Source organism: Lissotriton helveticus, chromosome 5_1, assembly GCF_964261635.1.
Source record: "Lissotriton helveticus chromosome 5_1, aLisHel1.1, whole genome shotgun sequence".
NCBI lineage: Eukaryota > Metazoa > Chordata > Amphibia > Caudata > Salamandridae > Lissotriton > Lissotriton helveticus.
Genome location: NC_136065.1, coordinates 623,759,580 through 623,781,425, shown reverse-complemented (window position 1 = coordinate 623,781,425; position 21,846 = coordinate 623,759,580). Strand labels below are relative to the sequence as shown.

Sequence of the window (21,846 nt, the reverse complement as noted above, 5' to 3'; positions counted from 1 at the left end):
TGCGTAGGCCTCTATCAATCTCTGTAAGGCCACCCCCGGTCCTGCTATTAATACAGCACCATCAGCATAAACTAATATTGGAAGGGGGCTGCCTTAAAAGAGGGGACTTATGTAGTGGGCCCAGACACTGCGGCCTTCACCCCATTTGAATAGATTGAAAATAGAAAAGGGGTAAGGATGCAGTCTTGTCTGCTGCCCCTCTTAATTTGGAAAAACCTTCCACACTCCCCATCCCTACCAAAGCGCATTCAAGCAGTTGCTTGTGAGTACATCTGGTAAATACAATTAATATTAGCAACATCTATGCCCATATCCTCCATAATCGACCATATCTTAGTGCTGGGCACACAATCAAAAGCGTCTGACAAGTCCAAAAATGCCATACTAATCTGCCGCTGTTAGCAGCCTTATATTTTCCAATAGTCAGGCTAAAGCTAAGACATTGGTCCACTGTTCCCTTGCCACTAAGAAACCATACTGCGCTTGTATCAGGATATTCCCTTCTCGTGCCCAGTCCTCTAACCTATTCAGCATTAAACATCCTATCAATTTTGTAGTACTATCTAGTAGGGAGATAGTTATATAATTATGAGGTAATAATTGATCCCTTTTTTAAAATGAGTATTATTATTATGGTAGTTTTCCAAGAGGCAAGAGGGCCCACCTTGCATATTGTATTGAAGATATTAGTCAACAATGGGGCCCATAATTCTTGATGCTCTAAAAAGAAATCTATGGGAACTCCATCATGACCTGGAGCCTTGTTAGTACTACATCGAGCCAATCCACTCCCCACCTCTGCCAGTGCAAACACCAGGTGATCCTTAGATAATATCTGCATTATGGTGATTGCGGAGGCCAGGGGTCCTCCATCCACAGCAAACATTTTCCCAAAATATGCCTCCCAGGCTTCTTCACTGGCATGACTATCCAATGTTGGGTCAGTATCTTCTTTCAGTAAGGGTGTGATTACCACACACCAGAAATCCTTGCAGTTTTTAGAAATCGCTGTTTGGGAGAGATCGCCTCAACTTGCCTCCTTTAAACCTCTTAACCTAACTTTCCGGACCTCTATATATGAATTGGGCAACTCAAACAATCCTTAAACAATCTGTGGTGTCTTAGAGAAGATCTAAAGGCACTATGCAAGTATTTTAAGTTCTTTGCACGTGTTGCATCCAGCCAGCGAACTGGCGGAATCTTGGGGAAATTAGTCCCAGCCAAATTGCTTTTGACTTTGCCTAGTATCTTTGAAAAGGCTGTCAGTAAACTTTTTGCCTGGAGATCAGGTACTAAACATATCATCAACTCCCGCAATTTTTTATATAGTATCAGTGGGACCACCTTTTCCTTATTCATTTTGTTCCATTTTCATATGAAACCATTTTTTCTTTGGCTTTTGAATCTTCTCTACAACAGAGTTGTTACCACCCTTCCATAGCATGGATAGAAAGAGCACTGCATTATCACTGTGAGCAAAGAAGTTTGGTAATGCCCTGATATTCAGCAAGCGTGCCATGAGTTATGGGCATATTGTGTATGCACTATTATATACAACCTGGATGAAAGAGTTTACAAAGTTGCTGTGGATGCACTAACTAACACACTGAGTGCACAGGGAAAGTAACTTACTTAACAACTGGCCATCTTTTACCTCCTCTAGTGCCAACCATTCACAAAGGACACATTGGTGTAAGTGTTGTGTGTACTCTCTCTGTAACATGCCCGAAGTCTGTATTTTAAACCACTTGTATGTTCAGGGAAGGGATATGCTCGCTATTTGGGTGGAAGAAATCAATATACGGGCAACATCCACACAAACTATTGCAAATAGAAATGGTTCAGCCCTTTAGATTTCCACACTGGGGACCTAAATCCACCCGGGAATTTTGAAAATCTCTTAGTGTATAGGTTTGAGTTAGCATATGGTCCAGATGTGGCCTAAATACCATAGATAGGGCACCCTGGGAGATGCCAGCGGCCACAGCTATTTTTCCTAGGTAGTTTCCTGATGCAAGCAGGTGTAGTAAATGCAGATTCTGTAAATGCTATGATATGTGTTCTTGTCTAGCACTGTTGTGTAGTTCCTAGGACCGCCCAGGACCTGCGTGTTTTGGATGACCTAAACTGAGGGCTTAGTGTGAAGACAGACTCTGGACACCCCCACAGGATGAGTCAGCCGTTAAACCAGCTAGCTCTTTGGTGCCACTATCACCCCCCCTGTATTATACAGTGGTGTAGGTCTTTTCTGGCAAACACTGAACATGACAACCCTGATTTTTCAGGTATTGTGGAAACAATACGGTATCTTTCGCTCAGTTACTCGTGCTTACTTTTCTCAGAATACTCATAGAATGACGATTAGAATGGTTTAAATGATTATTTATTGGTCAAGCGTCAGTCTAGTGTGAAACATATTAGCTGCGACAATCAAAAGACAGGGGCAAACAAATGTAATCGGTAGTACCAATATCGTAAAATGTAGATACATTTCTACCATAGTAGATTAATAAATGCAGATTATATAAAACTATAGCATTGGTGTACTCCTATGATGTGGTGCCTACCTAAATGTCCCTAGCCTAGATATGTAGGTGAATCATGTGTATGTAAATGTCAGGATAAACCCTAATGGAGCCAAGAAACCCCGGGGAAGTGCTAACCGCTCACCTGATGGTTCTGAATGAAGGACCCCGTCTCTGTGTCGAGGATAGCACCCCGCCAAGGATGTCAGGTCTCTGCCTGTTGAAGGATCAGCCTGCAGAGTCTTGGTCTAGCCTGGAAGGAATTCTCCTCTCTGTCTGTAAGGGAGAGTGAGGGTATTTTATACTAAAGTGGACACTCCAAGGTTTCTTCTAGAATCGATATGTTTTGAAAATATTCACTAATCCCTTGCTAATCCTTTTCTAAACAAAAACACCCCTGCATATCTTGCTGTTGGCCATGGATGAAAAAAGAGAGGCGACCCTTATACAGAATAAATCTGCTGTGCCTGAGGACATAATTATGTACTTCAGGTACAGGGATTAAGATAGGGTACCGAGAGCCGATCGTCAAAACACAGGAGTAAGCTGTGTAGAACTGTTATGTTGTGTGGATGGGACAAAACATATGTAAATTGGTATGTACATGATGGGGCTATCCTAAAGGACATGACGGCACAGGCTGTTGCTCTTTCAAGAGGTTTAGAGATAATTGCTTATGTAACCTATACTTGCCATAAGTCTCTACTTCTGTTTGTAAGTGCAACTCTTCACCTGAAAGTTCTCTCTTGTCTCCTCCTTTTCCCCAGCTCAGCTCCAGGTGTTTGCATTCTTCTCACCACAGCACAGAGGGGTCCCATTTCCAAACTTCCATGGCTATTCACAAACTTAACTTACACTTGTGAGTAATTTACATGTGCAATTTATTCTTACATTTTTTAGTAACTTTTCTGCTTTTGGCTGCACACAAAATCTGAGTGTAAAGTTACTAAAAGGTGTAGACTTGCATGGCTTCACCCCCTGAAAATTGATTTGCAAGTTGTATTTGTTGTTATTGAGACTTACTTGGTGTACACAATTCCCAGTAGCATTTTTCAATCATTGTTCATTGGGTACCATGCTCAGTTTTTGAGATCTCGTTTCTCGTGATGTTTTTTATATCACTGCATTTTGTAATTGAAAGTGAGTTAGTGACTGATTTGAGACTCGCAAATGGTATGTATATCATGTCCTGTATATACATTCGTGATCAAAATATAGTTATTGTAGCCGCTGGGTGGAACAGACATTTAAAGCAATGTAAGCAACAAGTGCAGATTGGATCCCAAGAATTCTGTCATACTTGTCAATTTGTTGACTCTCGAATGAAGCTGAAGTCATAGTTTTAAAAGTCTTATCCCATTTAATCGACTGGCCAATAAACAGCTTTGGAGAGTGGTTTTGGTATGAAAAGTAAGTGACCCTTTAAAGTCAATGGAGTTTGCAGTGTGAGGGGGTTTGCTTTTAAGGGAAAAGGGGGTTGGCTCCAGTAGTGGTGCGCCTTTAGGGCACAGGCAGATGGGCCAACTTGGCAGGGGCTATGTCTGGGAGGTTTTTCTTTTTGGTACGAGTGGCCGTGACCAAGGTTGCCACCTTTGAAGCAGCCTAGCCTGTATTTTGAAATCTAGTCAGTAAAAATTCCAGGAAATGCTGTGAAATCTGATATGTTTTGCCTTCTGAAACTTAAACGTAAAACAGTAAACACATACATATAATAATTAAAGGTACTTGAGAGCTGTCTAGATCATTGGGGAATGCCATATTACGAAACAAAATTCTGACAATTTCACACACAGTCCTTTCTATCTACCAGCTCTGTGTTCCAAGATAGCAAAACTAAAAACAAGTGGACAGTAAGGGTCCGAACAACACAGCTCACACACTGGGTCTTTCAAACTGGCCCATCAGCCGGTGATAGACTGGTCGAATGGCCAGACCAACACTGGACACCTGCCAAATGGGAGGTGAGTTGAAAGGGGCTGTCTTGTAAGAGGATGTGGCATAACGGCTAGAGCGGCCGACCTTGCAACTCGGGCACCGGGGTCGAGCCGAGGCAGGGATGCTCAAACATTCTTTGATTCTGGCCCAATCATTTAATCTCCCAGCGCCTAGAAATGAATATGCCAGTCTGTAATGCAACTTGTGCTCGTGTAAAGCGCTCTGATACCTTCATGTCCAGTTCGCGCTATATCAAACTGGAAAAAAAGCAAAGCTAGTAAAGTCGTTTTTTGTAGCATTTCTTCAGAGATGAAACATTACTCTCAAATATTAATTAGAATGTGTGTTTTTATGTGTTAGTAAGTGGTAAAAACGGGGCCCAACGGAAGCATAGTTTTTACAAATGTCAAATTCTATAACGAACCCATGTTCTCAAAGTCCTCCTGGAGCCGGCCAGTTTCGACATCGGAGCCTCGACCCTTTACCTCATTCATCCAAGCGGCCATCCCTGGGCACAGCGGTTCCCCTGGGCATCAGTGTTCTGCTCAGGTCAAAACTTCAGTTATTTACTCGACCCTACCCACACCCACTCCTTACAGGCGGAACAAAGAGACGAAAATATATTTTCCGAAGAGAGGTGGGCGCAGCGGAACAGGTGCAGTGTTACTAGGTCACTGATTGTCCTGTCGGAGCGCGCGCCTTTTGATGCTGCGTCATGGAGCTGGAATGGAGCTGCCCATCGGCATCGCAGGGGAATTCACGCATCATCCTCCTGTTCGGTAAAAACCTTTGGCACCCTCTAAAAGCCTAGGTTCCATTCCAAGGGATGTCCCAATGGCGGTAAGTACTCACTTCTCTTCTCTTTAACAATTCTCTCTGGGACTCGTGTGTGTTTTTTAAAATTGGATTTTGCTAGAATGCCACATGTCGTGACGAGAGCACTTTAGGGTTAGTGGCCTCCAAGGTACTGTTAGGAGGACGAGGGGTCAGATCCCAAAATATGTTTCGTGTCCATGTTGATAAGTTAAAACATTGCTTGTTCCAAACATCTTTCACCATCATATTATGAAAATAGGATTCTGAAGGTGTTATGTTTTACAGTGTTTGTGCATATTTGTTGTGTGGCGTCTTGTGATAATGTGTGCTGTTGTGTTTTTTATGCAGTTTTATTTGTGATGTAAAAAATAGGTGCATATTCACAAAGAAATGACGCAGCTAGGCGATGCAAGCGAATTAGCAGCGCTGTGCTGCGTCATTTAAAAAAAGCTGCGACACACCATAGTCACAAGAATACAGTGCTCCCCTGTGATTTCAGTTGTGCCTACGCTAAAAAAAACGCCTAGCACTGACACCCTTTCACTATGGTGCAAGGGTGCCTGCTTTGCAGGGATGATTGTTTATGAAAGCACTCGTTTTTAGCTGCCAGAGGTCACAGCCTGTAGTATCACTTTAATTCAGGAGTTAACTCTGCAGTCAGAGGTCTGAGTCTGTGCATTCTTTGTAATTTGAGAATATTTTCATTGTCAGAAAGTCTTATCTTCATAGAGGTGTGTAATTTGAGGAATCACTTTGTTATCTGAAGCCTGTAACTCTAAGATGTTTTTTTACCTAAGTGATGTGAGGAAGAAAATAACTAGGATTAGGAAAGGAGTAAACAAAGTGTAACGGCAATTGAAACGCCAGTGCACCACCGGAAGTTCCCTGACACCTTTCCATTCCCAAGTCTCTTTTTAAATGGAACCGCTACCAATAGTCCCACCCCTTCATCTTTCTTTGTCCCTAAACCACCCTGGCCTCCAGTGTTGGTTCCTGACAATCTGTTATCAATAGCTCTCTCTCTCTCTCTCTCCCCCCCCCCTCTCTCTCTCTCTCTCTCTCTCTCTCTCTCTCTCTCTCTCTCTCTCTCTCTCTCTCTCTCTCTCTCTCTCTCTCTCTCTCTCTATATATATATATATATATATATATATATATATATATATATATATATATATATATATATGGGAAAGAAAAGGTTTCCCCACTGTTGGTTCGCACTCACTGGGGGTTGAAGCCATGGCAGGGAGGCAGTACTCGAATCATTTCCCCACATTCAGCCTGCCGAGGCGTTTCGGGAAACTCCCTTCCTCTGGGCAGATACAGGCACTGAAAGACACAACGTAGACTGCCAGATTATTCCCTCTTTTATTTCAATGCTCTCCAGGTGAGTTCATAGCATTCTGGGACTTGTAGTACCATCAAACCCAAGTGGGCGGTGCCTTGTACAATGTCCGTAAACACTTTTAAAAAAACATTTGTGGGACCAGCAATGTTCAAATGGCCTCTCAACCTGTTCAAAAGGCTCCCCCAATCACGCATCTTGCAATACCAGTGTCCTTGCAGCGTCCCGCTCAGGTATCGCGGAGGTGCGAGCTGTGACCTGGACCTGGCCACAAATATTGGAAAGAAAAGGTTGCCCCACTGTTGGTTCGCACTCACTGGGGGTTGAAGCCATGGCAGGGAGGCAGCACTCAAATCATTTCCCCACATTCAGCCTGCGGACGCGTTTCGGGAAACTCCCTTCCTCTGGGCAGATACAGGCACTGAAAGACACAACGTAGACTGCCAGATTATTCCCTCTTTTATTTCGATGCTCTCCAGGTGAGTTCATAGCATTCTGGGACTGGTAGTATATATATATATATATATATATATGTATATATAAATATCTATCTATATAGATAGATAGATAGATAGATAGATAGATAGATAGATAGATAGATAGACAGATAGATAGATAGATAGACAGATAGATAGATAGATAGATAGAGAGATAGATGGATATATTAATAGGATCTAAACTTCTAAGTACATCACAAGGAAAAGATGAGCTCCATCTTGGCTTGGGAGCTTCAAATAACAGTCTTTAGAAAATCCACCAGCTTTGAAAAGGCCATACATAAAGCTAGCCATGCCATCCTCTTCAGTAATAAGGTATCATTTGTGTATGTGAAGAAGAATTACAAGTTTTACATATCCCTTTCCTTGCCATCTTCGATGCGCCCCATCCATCTGTCCTTTACTTTTGACATTGTGCAGCATGTGGAACACCCCTTTGGGTCTGACTACAGAAATGCTGATATGGTCTGGATGGTGGAAACACCTACGCATGGGCTGAATGTGGAGTTAAGAGACACACAGCCTTCCCTCTTGGTGAATGCCAAATCCAGGGGTGCACCAGGCATGTCGCTTTGAGTAAGAATCTGTCACAAGTGTAAAATCAAAATGGATTTTGGGCAAAGGAGTTGACAGAAAATTAAAATACCTCCCACTTTGAACCAGCGCTTTGATAAAAACCAAGCAAGTGAAGTATGTGATGTCTGGGTTGTTACAAGTACTATGAAGGCACCTTTCACCACAGATGGCCCCTTTCAGGCACTCATTTTTGGGTCTGGCATTAGCCAAGACCTTTTGATTTTACTAAAATTATATATATTTATTTATTTATTAATTTTCACTGGGAAAAAAAAAGGTTACAGGGACTTTATAGATTGGCTCAGGTTTCACTCATACAAACCAGAGAAATTCAGCAGTTATAGTTAGCTGAGCTAATTATAGCTCTCACCCCCACAATTCACTGCTTATGGCCTCACATATTACATCACTCATTACATGGTCATGACATCACTGAAGACATCTCAAATGGCATCACTGATTACTTTAGTGTTTTACTTTCTGATTACTTTAGTATTGCCTTTGTGTTTAGAGGCTGAATTGAAAGCAGTGCTTTTCTACCAGGTGTGAGCAGAGGCCACATTCCAGAGTTTATCAGTTCCTGTCTCCTGCCAATGTTGTTGTAAACATGTTTTGGGTAGTCCTTTGTTTTACCTGGCTACTGGTATTTCACAGAATGCAGCCATTTGATTGTGTCCATTTGAAACTGTTCTGCATTAAGCTATCCTCTTTCTACTATGCATCCAGTACACAAATGGAAGCTTCAATATAATACACATGAATGGAGAATTCATTCTGGACTCACTTTCACCAATGGTTCTTTAATAAACTCTGCCCAGGAAGAAAAACAGCCTTTATCGTGTTTAACTTGCAGCACTTGTAACACTGTTTTTTATTTATTTCATTCATTGCTACTTTCTTTCCTTATCCCTTCTTTCTTTTTTTCTTTCCTTCTTTCTTTCCTTTCTTTCTTACTTTCAACATATTTCTTTCATTTTACTTTCTTTCTTTCCTTGTTTCTTCTTTGTTTTGCCGTCCTTTCTTTTTTCTTTCCTTCTCTCTTTCCTTTGCTCTTCCTTTCTCTCTCTCTCTGTCCTTCTTTTTGTCTTTCCATCATTGTTTCATTTCTTTGTTTCTTTGTTTCTTTCTTTCCTGCCTTTCTTTATCTTTCTTCCCTTCTTTCTTGCTCCTTCTTCACTTCTTTCCCCACTTCTCTCTCTCTGTCTGTTTCTTTATTTTGTGCCTTCTTTCCTTCCTTTTATGTTTCCTACTTTCTTTCCTTCTTTCTATCCTTTCTTCCTTCCTTCTTTTTTCCGTCTTTTCATTTTTTTTCTTCCCTTCTTCTTGCTTTCTTTTTTCCTTGTATTTCCTTTTTCTTCTTTATTTCTTTCTTTCCATCCTCCCTTCTTTGTTGCCGTCTTTCAACTCACCCAAGCATGCATCAAGGGGAATGCATGTGTCCATTTTACCAATCAACTGACTTCACTATGAGTTACGGTATGCTACCCTTTAATAATGAGCACATCCACACACAAAGTAGTTCCCTTCAGTGCCAGGGAGTACTATGGCAGTGTAGGCTTTTAAACATATTTGCTGTTAATGGTGTTTTTTAGATTGACAACACACTGTATCTTCTTGAACAAAGAAGTTTTTCCAAAAGCCAGGACAAAGCATGACAAAAATTTCCAAAAGGCTTGCGGCAACACCAGACTTATTAGCTTTGCCAATGCTTGTCAAGTTTGAGGTTTCTCCTTTTTTCTTTCCTTTGTATTTTCTTTTTTCTTCCTTCTTTCGTTTTTCTTTCTTCATTCTTTTGCTCCTTCTTTCTTTCCTTTCTGCCTTACTTTATTTCCATCTTTCCTGAGTTTGTTCCTGTGTTCTTTCCTTTCATTTTTCTTTTGTTTCATCCTTCTGTCTTTCTTTCCTTTTCTTCTTTCTTTCCCTTTTTTGTCTTTCTTTCATTCTTTCTTTCCTTTCTTTCTTTCTTTCTTTCTTTTTTGCCTTATTTCCTTTCTTCTTGTTTTCTTTTTCTTTACTTTCATTTTCGTTTCTTTCCTCCTTTCTTCCTTTCTTTCTCAAATTCAAGTGACTGGCAGCCAATGTCAGAACAACTGACCTTTTTAAAAGTTTGTGTTAGTCAAGACCTTTCCTTTTTCAAAAATGATGTGCATAACATAATTATCTATTGGGGTTTTCAGTCACACAAGCATGCATCAAGAGCCAATGCATCTACTCATTTCAATCATAGACTGACTTCACTATGAGTTATAGTATGCTGCCCCCTTAATAATGAGCACATTTGCACACAAAGTACTTACCTTCAGTGCCAAGGAGTGCTTTTAAACATTTTTCCTTTTAGTCAGCGTTTTTTTAGACTGGCTAACACTGGCAGCTTCCTGAACAGTAAGGTTTTCCAAAACCCATGACAAAACATAACAACAATGGCCAAAAGGCTTCCGGACAATGCTAGATGTATTAGATTTGCCAATGCTTTTTAAGTATGCGGTTTTACCTAGGTAAGGCGGGTTAATAAAGCAATGTCCTATATCTACTTTAGAATTTTGCAATTGAGCCATCTGAGTTTTAGATAAATGTGTTTAGTGATGACATGGCTCGTACATCTATGGCTAATAGATTCTGTGTTTTTATCTCAGTATAATAGTCTGACAGAGTACTTTGTCAATTGTTTTTATAATGTTTGTATATGTATATGGATGGGCATGATAATAACATAATGCCATAGAAAAAATAAGGAGCTTTTGATTAGGGCTGTGTGATGAACAGTGTTTGTGTTATAAAGTCTATTCATTTTATTGTAGTCATCATTGCTTAGTTCTCTTTTATTGTGGTGGTAATCCTAATAGATATAACATATATTAGATTAACACATTTTAAGCAAGCTCACCGGCTAGAAGTTACTTTCTATGAACTTTATTTAAGGTACTTGGCACTTTTCTCATGAGAAATTTGTTTTCGCTCCTTTGGCATAAATAACTATATTACTGCAGTGGGTATTAGCTTCTGCTTTTTTAGGTCTCTGCCTGATCCAGCGCATTAGTGCTTCTAGTTGTATTCAGATCATTGCTTGTGACTTAAAGAGATTCACTGTGGATACTAAAGTTCCCGCAGGAGCCTCAAGCAACCATCAAGCCTCACCCACTAACCTGCAAAATAAATAGGCTGACCTCATCTGATGACATTTTCCCTCAGGTTGACCTAGAGCCACTAAACGGTACTCAAACTGCAATGCTCAGACTCTTATATGAGCCTTAGGGAGACCATGAAACAAACATGCAAAATGTTAACTCCCCGCCATCTTGCAATCCTCAGGAGCATTAGTGCAGGCAGTCAGGGAACTAGAACCCTTGCTACTAGCTAATATCCTTAAATCCCACAACCAACCCTTAGATACCCTCAGACCTGCTCAGCTGGATTTCAATGTCCTTTCTCTGACACTCAGACCCACTCCTCAACGCTTAAACCACATTTAGTAGCCCTTATACTTACCCTTGTGGCTTTAGAGCCCCTCTGACCCACCTCTAAACAAGCTCTTCTTGTGCTCCAACACTCAGCAATGACTGATGGACCGCTCCCTGAGAACCTCATCCAGTGTTTAGAGTGTTTACATTCCTATTTTGCCTCTTAGAGATACACATCTAGCCCCCTAGCCCTTTCTGACCTACACTCCCAACCCTCAGCAACCCCCAGACCTTCTGCTGGTTTCTGGCCCTTGACATCCTGTCTCCCATGGATGATTAAGTACCCTTGAAGGTCCCTAAGTCACCTTCGGCTAGCCCATGGAACCCCGTAGCAAAGCTCTAAAGTTTACTGTTTCCATGTGTGAGTACCATGTCCTGGATTGAAATCTAGGCAAGATTTCGGAGCAACCTTGGATGTGCATGTCATATCATGTAATGGAAACAGTCTGAACACTGTGGCCTCTGCCATAAGTGTTCCGACTACGCAAATGCTACCACGCTTGCCTTAACCACACGCATGTCTTAACCATGCATGCGCATGATTAAGGCAGTGCACGGTCTAGCTGCTAGCTGGGGGAAGCAGCCAATCAGCAGGAAAGATCGGAACAGGACGCGGTGAGGTAAGGGGGGCTGGGTTTTGGTGTGTAGTATGTATGGTTTGCGGTGGGCTTGGGGTAGTTTTCAGGGCTGTGGGGTCGGGGTAGTTTTCAGGGCTGGGGGTTCTGGGTAGTGTGCAGGAGTGGAGGTTCGGGGTAGTTTTCAGGGTTGGGGGGTTGTGGTTGGTTTTAGGGCTGGGGGATTCAGGGTAGTTTTCAGGGCTAGGAGGAGTTCACGGTTATTTTCAGGGCAGAGGGATATTCGGGCTCGTTTTCAGCACTGACGGTTCAAGATAGTTTCAGGGCTGGGAGGGGTTCAGGGTAGTTTTCAGGGCTGGGGGGGCCAGGGCAGTTTTCAGTGCTGGGGATAGTTTTCAGGGCTGGGGTTGAGGGTTTTTTTTTTAGGAGGGAGGGGGTAGTTTTAGATGTCAGGGCGGGAGTTTGGGGCTGTTTTAGGGCTCAGGGATCATAATACTTTTTAGGACTTAGAGGGGCAGGGAAGTTTTTAGGGCCTGAGGAGGGGGAGGGCGAGGCGTTGGGATAGTTTTTAGGGCTCAGAGGGAGGTTGCAGTAATATTTTGGGCTCGGGGACGGGGTTGGTTTTCAATTAGTTTTAGGACTCAGGGCGGGGCAGGGTTTGTGAGTTAAGACTTACCTGTCAAGTTTTTACCACGAATATGTGTTTACCATAAATGACTTCACAAAGCATGATTTGTTGTAAAGGCATGCATGGTAAAGGCATATTTGTGGTTAAGATTTGCGTTGTGGAGACTGCCTGGAACCGGCATGCCAGGTAAACATATGCCTGGCTCCATCTCACAACCATCATGTAGGCACTGCTCTTAAGCTGTTTACTGTGAGCAGACTCTGTTTAAATGGTATTGCTTCAGTTTAAATGACTTTCCTTTTCATAATCAGGGGAATCATCAGAAAAGCATATTTATTTTCCAAACAGCCGAGGGAGTGGCTAGTTTATTCATTAGTAATCCTCATCCTTACTCTGATTCTTCCTTCCTCATCCCTGTACATACTTAAGCAAGTTAAATGTCTCCTTCCCCATACGCCACCACCTTTCCAAAATCTCTTTATGCTTATCAAGCACTGACCTCCGCCTCCTACAAACTCTCCTGCTCCCAATACCCCTTCATGAAATTCTCATGCCTTACAACAAGGTAGCTGAGGGAGGGAAGGTTGTAAGCAGTTTTACCTGACTTGAACTCATTTACGTAAGGAATGGGATGAGGAAGATGAGGTAAGAGACACAGTCTCTAAGAACTGTGGATCAAATATTAGCTCATTAGTGTGTACCGGAGTTTAGACCAAGTCTAAAAATATGTTCTTTTATTTCAGGTATCTGTTGAGATGTTGGTCTTGTTCCTTCTGCAGCTCCTCTGCTGCACCATCATTGCTCAAGGTGACTATTTCTAATTCGGAATACAGTGCTGAATGCAGTTTATTGAAAGTCTTCACATTCTATTTTACCAATGCCAGCAGCTTGCATTAGCACCCTTGTAACAATGCAAGTACTGTATTGTGACTGCTCAGAGGACACAGAAACCTCAATATAATTTGTACATACTTACACTTTAGCCCATAATCTGCATTCTGGCATATGACTTTCCCTTCATAAGTAGAGGATTGCAGTTTCCAGCATGCGTAAAAAGACATATATATCAGACTAGTTCTCATAGATTTTGAGGGTTTAAAGTAACAGGTTTGAATTGAGAATGTCAGAATGGTTTGCAGGGAATTATTGGTGTTATTGTCTTATGTATTCCATGGCATACAATACTGTTCCAGGTGTACCTTTGGGGGAGTCATGCTCGTGAGTGTTTGGTGCTTGTGGTTTGAGCATTGGATCACTTTGATTGGTTGGTCTTGTCTAGTACCAGCACGCTGGTGCCCCAGCCAGAGAGGATGTCAACATGCAGATTAAGAGTAATACAAGAATACACCAGCAGGGCATCAATGTCTAAAGTCTCTGGGTGCCAATCGTCATGGTTGAGTCTGCTTGAAGTGTTCCAGCCAAAGGAAGCATGAGAGGCCCACATGGATCATGCAGCCAGGAAAACATATAAATAACAATGTTAGAGGGGTAGGAAAAGCATCTTGGGCAAACTCCAGAAGGACATGCACTTGACCCATAGATTATTGTGGCCATACCTTAGTAATCTTGAAACAACAGGCGAAAACTCTATTTCCTAGATAACACATTGAGGGAGGAAAAAGCAGAATCACATCTCTAAGGTGGTGCAATTCTTCGTGAGAAGGCTGGGCAGTGGCAGCAACTCATCAATCGTACCTCAGGTTCCTCTCCCCCCAGTAGATTCTAAAAGCAGGGTCCGAAGACAAAGAGTTCTGCTTTTTTAATACTTGTCTTCTCTTTTTGGAGCCACATCAGGTTTCTTCCTCATTAATCATTCCAAGAGCCTATCCTTGGGTCTTGCCATCGCCCATTACTTCCCTGTACTGAGGTGCAGAAATGATTTCTTGGTCTCAGGGTCATATTCCAACGCTGACACAGTTGATGCCAGGCCAACAAGCTACTGAGATACTGAGAATCATACGAGCAAACTGAATTCATTTACATCTTTACAAGCTCCACCTTCTTGCGGGCTTAGCGTGACCTGATGAGCTATGGTCTAACGAGTATGATAAACACAAAGTTCTCCTCCCTGCTCCACTATATGTCTTTTTTGGCTTTAACACCGACACACAATACCAGGATTTCCATGAGAGGAGAAAGCAGAAACCTTGGCATGAAGGGCAACATTCATGCCTGCCAAGAATCCTTTTATGAATCCCTGGCAGGCTTAACCCCATCCGCGCTAAGCGTTTTACCGCTGTGCGTTAAAGATTCGCAATTACCGCGTTACATGATGAGCTCAGCTCGTCATGAGCGTACGACAGGCGTACCTCATGACGAGCTGAGCTCGTCATGAGCGTGGAAGGGGTTAAATGAGTTATTTTTGGCTGTAAATGTACAAAATTCAAAGGCAGAGCGGCAGAGGAGAACTGGCAAAAGAAATACAATCAGTTACAGGACTTGTTGAACTACGTACCATTGACTTGGCATGTATAAGCTTTCTGGTCTATTTTAGGCTCATCAATGGGGTCCCCTGAAACCTGAGATGCTTTCTGTTTGTTTTCAAATTCAAAAGACAGTGGAAACCACCGCCTGCGTGGTGCACAACTTGAAAGACAATAAGTGTCTCAAAGTAGAATTAACAAACTTCTTGAATTGTTTCCCAATAGTATATTTGAAGTTATTCTTTAAAGTAAAAATATCTTGTTTTTCAAACAGTCAAAATATTTTAGCATTTAACAAAATGTTATTTCATATAGCAATCTCATAATATATACAAACCACATAAATCTCATGAAAAACTAATTTAACAAACATATGTAGTTGAACAATATCTTTAGCATCAATCCCAATGCATTTCGGGTTCCTCCGAACCCTTCTTCAGGGGACGTGTGTTTTAAACAGAGAACATTTTTGAATCATGGCGTCCTCTTTCCAGACCTACAACGCAATGTGTAAAAAAGGCCAATCACTATACTGTGACAACTGTCTCAAAATTACAAGTGACAATATTGTTATTAGAAATTGCACTCTGAGAAAAGAAAAGTGCGGTGAAATAGAAACGGTGTTGAGTTCTTAAAAGGATGACTAAAATACCCATGTGCGCTCGTGCAATATTAAAATTATTATCTGTATTAAAAAGCAACAACTGCACACTGCCAGGAGACAATCAATGCCCCAAGTGAGATTGTGAACCCTACAAGCAATATCGTTGATCATTTAGTTTAACCCCGAGAGGGCGAACCCAAAATACTTCTTGAAAGCTTACCGCAGTCGAAATGTAGAAAACTGCGAGCTCTTGTACAATACCAAACTGTAACAAAATAATAGGCACAAAAGTAGGTTTTCGGCCATTAAAACAGCTGCAGTATAATCAGAGTTTCAGGGTGTTAGACCTGGCACCTTGGCGTGAGTCTCCCTTCCACTTTTTGCTGATGTGCCTCAGATGTTTTGCTGGTGTTCGATGCTCAGGGCCCTGCGCCACGGCCAATCCGTGCCGCAGTGCAAGTGCTCCCAATGTAAAAGTGTATATGTAATTGATTTCCACAATTGGCTTATTTGGTTTACTGTCAGTCCCCAGTAAAGTGCACGAGGAGTGCCGGGGCTTGTAGATACCAATGCTGCTAGTGGGCCTGCAGCGCTGGTTGCGCCACCCACAGAAGCGGCCTCGTAAGATATGTCTCGGGTCTGCCATTGCAGACCCCGCTTACGGTCTCGTACTGTCACGCTGGCTGTGCAAGTGCCCACACTTACCAGTCCCTGAACCTTCCCTAACCTTCATATCAGTCACCCCTATGGTAGGCCTACGGGCAGGGTGCATTGTAAGCGTAAGGTAGGACAAGCCTAGAGTGTGGCATGTCCTAGTAGTGAATTACCGCCCTTTTCGTTCTTCACTATTGAAGGGCTACCGGTTCTCTTAGGCAAAGATGAGCTGTCGGAACTATTACACGCTATAGTTCGGGCAGGCTCAGGGAACACGGTAGCACATCGAGTTTAGTATGCCTGAACTCAGAATAATAAAATACTTCCTTTAGTAAGGTTTATTTTAATATCCTGTGTTTGCAAATGCTACTTTTAGAAAGTTAGCCTTTGCTGGCCTAACTGTTTCAGCCTGCCTCTGCCAGGATGTGTATCTTCTGTCTGGGTTTGTGTGAGTGACAGGGCTGGGAGATTCCCGGGGACAGTCTGGGGCTCCAGGTGGTGAATAGGGTGCTTACTCCAGGATGGGTGGGCGGAGTAGTCCTTGACTCTGAATAGGGTTGTGCTCCACCACCACAATGCTGGCTCCACCTCCTGCGGAGCGTCTGATGTCTCTGCCCTGCACGCTGAAAGAAGACGGCAGCATCCTGTCAACAGAGTACTCCAAAACCGGGTTGAAATAGGCTCAGGCCCCCTGGCAGGCAAAGACAAAAGAAACGCAGTATAAATATAGGAGCTCTGCTCCTTACAAATCAGATCCAGTTTTGACCACGACGAACCTCTGCCTGACTAGAAGGACCCAGAGAAGCTGAAGGACGGAAACCAGTTTGTATCCTGTAAGACTGGCCTGCAGTGGTGCCTTGCTGAGAACGGAGAGGAAAGGACCAGAGAGGACTTTGTAGACTTGTGCCTGAAACGATCTCCAAGGACTTGATAGAGAGCTTGCCCCCTGAACGGAACTCCAGGACCATTGGGTTCTATTCTGCTTGTGCCCGTCTGCTGTTGGGCCTTAGTTCTTATTACCTCGCCAGAGTTGTGACTCGGGTGCCTTCGCCCCCTCCCAGGTCGTGACAGTTTGGAGCCTGGTCGCCCCGCCGCAGAGAGCCCAGCTCATCCCTGAGTCGCTCTCCGCTACAGTGCCGGGCCGCCCGCTCTCCTGTCACCTCGCCGCTAACGGAGCGCGTTGTGTGCCTCTCATCTTCTCCAGCCGGAATCAGCACGGAGAGCATTCCATAGTCTCGGACGGTCCGTACGTCGTAACGTACCCGACTGTCTCGCTTTGCCCTCCTACATACCAAGGCTCATGCGGCACCTCAAGAAAGGCCTACCCGTGCAGTGGTACCGGAAGCCTGGTGCTGCACCCGTCTGCCCGAGAACGCGATGCCCCTCACAGATCCACGAGTACAACCCGGCGTGCTAAGAAGTAGTACGTCCCGCAGGCCTGAACGGTGCCTCGCCCCGGGAGCTGCATCGACCCCGGATCGCCGCAACCCTCCACAGTCCTGCTCCCCTGCCTCGCTCCTCGAGGGGGATCGAGTCGGAGAGATCCTCTGGAGAACCGTCGGCCTCGTCCCGGGTCCGCCCTCACCAGTAGCCGCGCCTGAAACGCCTCGGACTTCCACAAGCAAGGTACACTTGAACTCCGTCTCGAGTTCATATCGGATCCAGGGTCCACAACATTCTTATTTCCCTGTTATCGTACCTTGCTGAACAACGAACATTTAAAGACTATCTTGCCTATTGTAATCTGGTGGCCTCAAATCGTTAAACGTTATATGGTTTTGTGATAATCCTGCTTGAATCTATCTTTTATATAAAGTATACGTATTTTTGATACAACCATACGACTGGTGTCCATTTGTGGTGGGTCAGTGGGTTTACTGTGTGTGATCATAAATGCTTAACTAACTATCGCCCTGAGGATTAGCCTTGTCTGCTCGTGCCACACTACCTAGAGGGTGAGCAGGGGTTATTCAAAGGAGTAGTTCCCTTGCCCTGACTGGAAGTGAGGGTCCCTGCTTGTCACAAGTGCATACCTGTGCCAACCAGAGACCTCCGGTTCCAACATTGGAGGCAGCGGTGAGGATTTTGGATTTGCATTTATGATTCATGTACAGTGAATTACTGATCACCACGTAGTCAGAGCAGACCTATAACGAAGCCACAGATTTACGTTCTTGCCGAGAGATCTCCAATCTCCAAACCATGCCTGGTTCACTCCCCGGGAGAGCACCCTCTGTTATCTCTGGATTCGACGAAGTTGACCGGGAAGGGCTTGACAAATGCAAAGCTGAGCAGTTGAAAGCCCTCTGCGTAAAGTTCCGAGTCGCCCTCTCCGGGTGCAAAACCAGAACCCAGCACCTCAAGGCACTGAGAGCCTGGAAAGAGTTGAGAGAGCCAGAAAATCAGGTGGTAGTGGATCCACCAGATAGCCTTGTCGAGGTGCAGGGAGGCCCGTCGTCAGAAGAGCTGGCGGACAGGGCCGCAACCAGAGCGCATGAAATAGAGATGGCCAGATTGAAAGGACAGATGGCAATGGAGGAGAAGAGACTCGAGCTAGAGCATGAGATACGCCTGAAAGAATTGGAACTGAAAGCAAAGAGCTTGGACGCAGCTTCTGGAGGCAGCACAACGCCAGCCCAGGTAGAGTCAAGGGTCTATGTACCGAAGGATGTGGTTAAGGAGTATTTTAAGGGGGATGACATAGGGCAGTGGTTCCGGGCTTACGAGGTAGCCATGTCCTCTCACCGGGTCCCTGAGAGAGATTGGGGAGCGGGGTTGTGGGGACGGTTCCTGACCGAGGGGCGGGATACCCTGCTAGATCTTCCCTCTGAAGAGTCTAACTCCTACCCGCACATGAAAGATGCCCTAATGAATCGATTTGGGTTAACACCTGAAATGTACCGATAGCGGTTTAGGAATTGTGTGAAGATTCAAGGGGGTACGTATGTGGAGTATGTGACCTTTTTCTGCAGAGCGCTGGATGGTTGGGTGAAGGGCAGTAAGGTAAATGATTTTCAAGGGCTGCTTGATTTAATGGCATGGGAACACTTATTGCTTAATTGTTTTCCTGAGTTACGCCAGCACCTGATCGATAGCAAGCTGTCCAACCCGAGGAAGCTTGCCGAGGAAGCGGACCGCTGGTTCAGCACCAGGGTCCACAAGGGTCCAGTGGGAAACTCAGCCAAAGGTGGGCAGGGTCCCCAGCAGAAGAGTGGGGGGGACAGGGGAAAACAGAAAGGGTTCCACAAAGGCCCCCAAAGTAATCCCCAAGGGAACCAAGGGAAAGGTTCTCAGCCTCTTCCAACCCCGAAATCAACCGGGGCCCCGACAGGTAAACCTGTTCAAAGAGGGCCCATCACCTGTTTTCGGTGTGGTGACCTGGGTCACGTTGCCTCTGACCCTAAGTGTCGCTTGTTCGCAAAACCCGCACCCACTGGTGCTCCCCCCCGGCAAATAGCTAGTGTTAATTTTGGGGAGGAAGTAGCCGTCCAAATGGGTGGGGATCCCGTACAGATGACCCTAGTCTCGCTAGGAGACAGTGAGATGATCCCGGAGAACTACCTACCCAGTAACACTAAGAAATATGGGCAGGTAGTGACCATCAACGGTAAGAAGGCGGAGGCTCTTCGAGATACAGGAGCCAGTGTGACTGCAGTGAGGCAGCACCTGGTGTCTCAAGAGCAGGTTGTACCACACGCCTACTGTAGGGTTGTCAATGCTGACAATTCTGAGAGCCAGTGTCCGATGGCTCAGGTTCCCTTCGAGTGGGGGGGGTCTCTGGTGCTCTGCAAGTCGCTGTGAGGACCTCCATGCCAGTAGATTGTCTGCTAGGGAACTATTTGGAGAACTCCCCTTGGGGAAAAGTGGAGAAAACGACTCCTCTGCGGATGGTGGGTCTACCCGACTGGGCGTGCGTGACCACGCTGTCTATGGCAGCCAGTAGGGGTGTTGAAGAAGTCCTGGAGCCTGAAGGAGAGGCCCAGGAACCGGCCTTAGAGAGAAGGCACGGGAGGCGCGGACAGCCGGCGCCCGAAGTTCCCACGGCCCAGGAGGAAGCAGACCTCGAGGGGGATGCCCTGGAGCCTACCGGGGAACAGATCGCCGAACTGGGAGACCTGCCTGAGCTGACCCATTGGCAGCAAGAAGGAGGCCCCTCCAGGGGGGAATTCTGCAGGGAGCAGAAAGAATGCCCTTCTCTCGTGGGTATGCGGCAGCAGACTGCAGACCAGGCCAATGGTGTTCAGTCCGGAAAACACTTGGTCTACTGGGAGAAGGATCTCCTGTATTCAGAGCCTAAGGCTGCTGAACCTGGGTCAGCCCGTGTGCTGGTGGTACCCCAGAAGTTCAGAGCCTTCCTACTGGGTTTGGCTCACGATGTGCCGTTAGCAGGACATTTGGGGATGGACAAGACCTATGACAGGCTTGTCACCCACTTTTATTGGCCCCAAATGCACCGGAGCTCAGACGCTCACTGTAGGACCTGCCAAACTTGCCAGGCAAGTGGTAAGTACAGAGGGAAGAACAAGGCTCCCCTCCAACCATTCCCCGTCGTCAGTACCCCATTCCAGCGAGTGGGAATTGACATTGTGGGGACTCTGGACCCCAAGACAGCCATGGGCAACAGGTTCATCCTGGTCTTGGTGGACCATGCCACCCGGTACCCTGAAGTCATTCCTCTGAGGACAGTGACGGCCCCCGTGGTGGGACGAGCACTGATGGGAATTTTCTCCTGAGTGGGATTCCCTCTAGAAGTGGTGTCTGACAGGGGCACCAATTTCATATCGAAATATATGAAGTCCCTTTGGCAAGAGTGTGGTGTAACGTACAAGTTCACCACCCCTTACCACCCCCAAGGAAACGGGTTGGTTGAGAGATTCAACCGTACCTTGAAAGGCATGATCATGGGCCTAGAAGGACCAATGAGGCGTACGTGGGACGTCCTCTTACCATGCCTACTGTTTGCATACCGAGAGGTGCCGCAGAAGTCGCTCGGGTTCAGTCCCTTCGAGCTTCTGTACGGTCACCCGGTCCGAGGACCTCTGAGTCTGGTTAGGGAAGGCTGGGAGCAATCTCCCAGCAAACCTCCCCAGAATGTATATAGTTACATGCTGGCCTTCCAAAACCAGACCAGGCGATTCAGGCAACTTGCTGAGGCAAACCTGGAAGCCAGCCAGGAAGAGATGAAGCAGTGGTACGACCAGAATGCCACTCTGGTGGAGCTTCAACCTGGACAAAAGGTGTGGGTCTTGGCCCCAGTGGAGCCCTGTGCACTTCAGGATAAATGGACGGGTCCATTTGAGGTTGTGGAGCGCAAGAGTCCTGTCACCTACTTGGTGAACTTGCAAACTCCCAGGAACCCTTTGAGGGTCCTACATGTTAACCGCCTTAAGCCCCACTTGGAAAGGTCCGAAGTGGGCATGCTGTTGGCAACCGATGATGGAATGGAGGAGGAGACCGAGCCTCTTCCGGACCACTTGGTAGCCTCCGAGCGAGATGGGTCAGTGGATGGAGTAAACCTCTCGCCCTCCCTGATCCCTGAGCAGCAGAGTGATTGCCGCCAGCTGCTGGGGCAATTCTCTGATTTGTTCTCCCTGGTTCCGGGTGTCACAGATTGGTGCGTCCATGATGTGGACACGGGAGACAGTTTGCAGGTGAAGCACAAGGCTTACCGCGTGACTGACAGGGTACGAGCCTGCATCAAGGAGGAAGTCTCGAAGATGTTTGCTCTTGGGGTGATTGAGTCCTCCAGCAGTCCTTGGGCCAGCCCAGTGGTCTTGGTCCCGAAGGCTGCGACGCCGGGAGCCACGCCTGAA

General features: G+C 45.3%; 1 protein-coding gene across 1 annotated transcript in view; it reads left to right on the top strand.

Annotated features, from left to right (window-relative positions):
- Positions 1–21,846, top strand: part of LOC144752525 (trypsin-3-like) — a 149,157-nt gene that overhangs the window by 53,670 nt on the left and 73,641 nt on the right. The window contains exon 2 of the mRNA XM_078640426.1: positions 13,096–13,159. Within this exon, the coding sequence (XP_078496552.1) occupies positions 13,096–13,159 (64 nt within the window). The remainder of the gene's footprint in view (positions 1–13,095; positions 13,160–21,846) is intronic.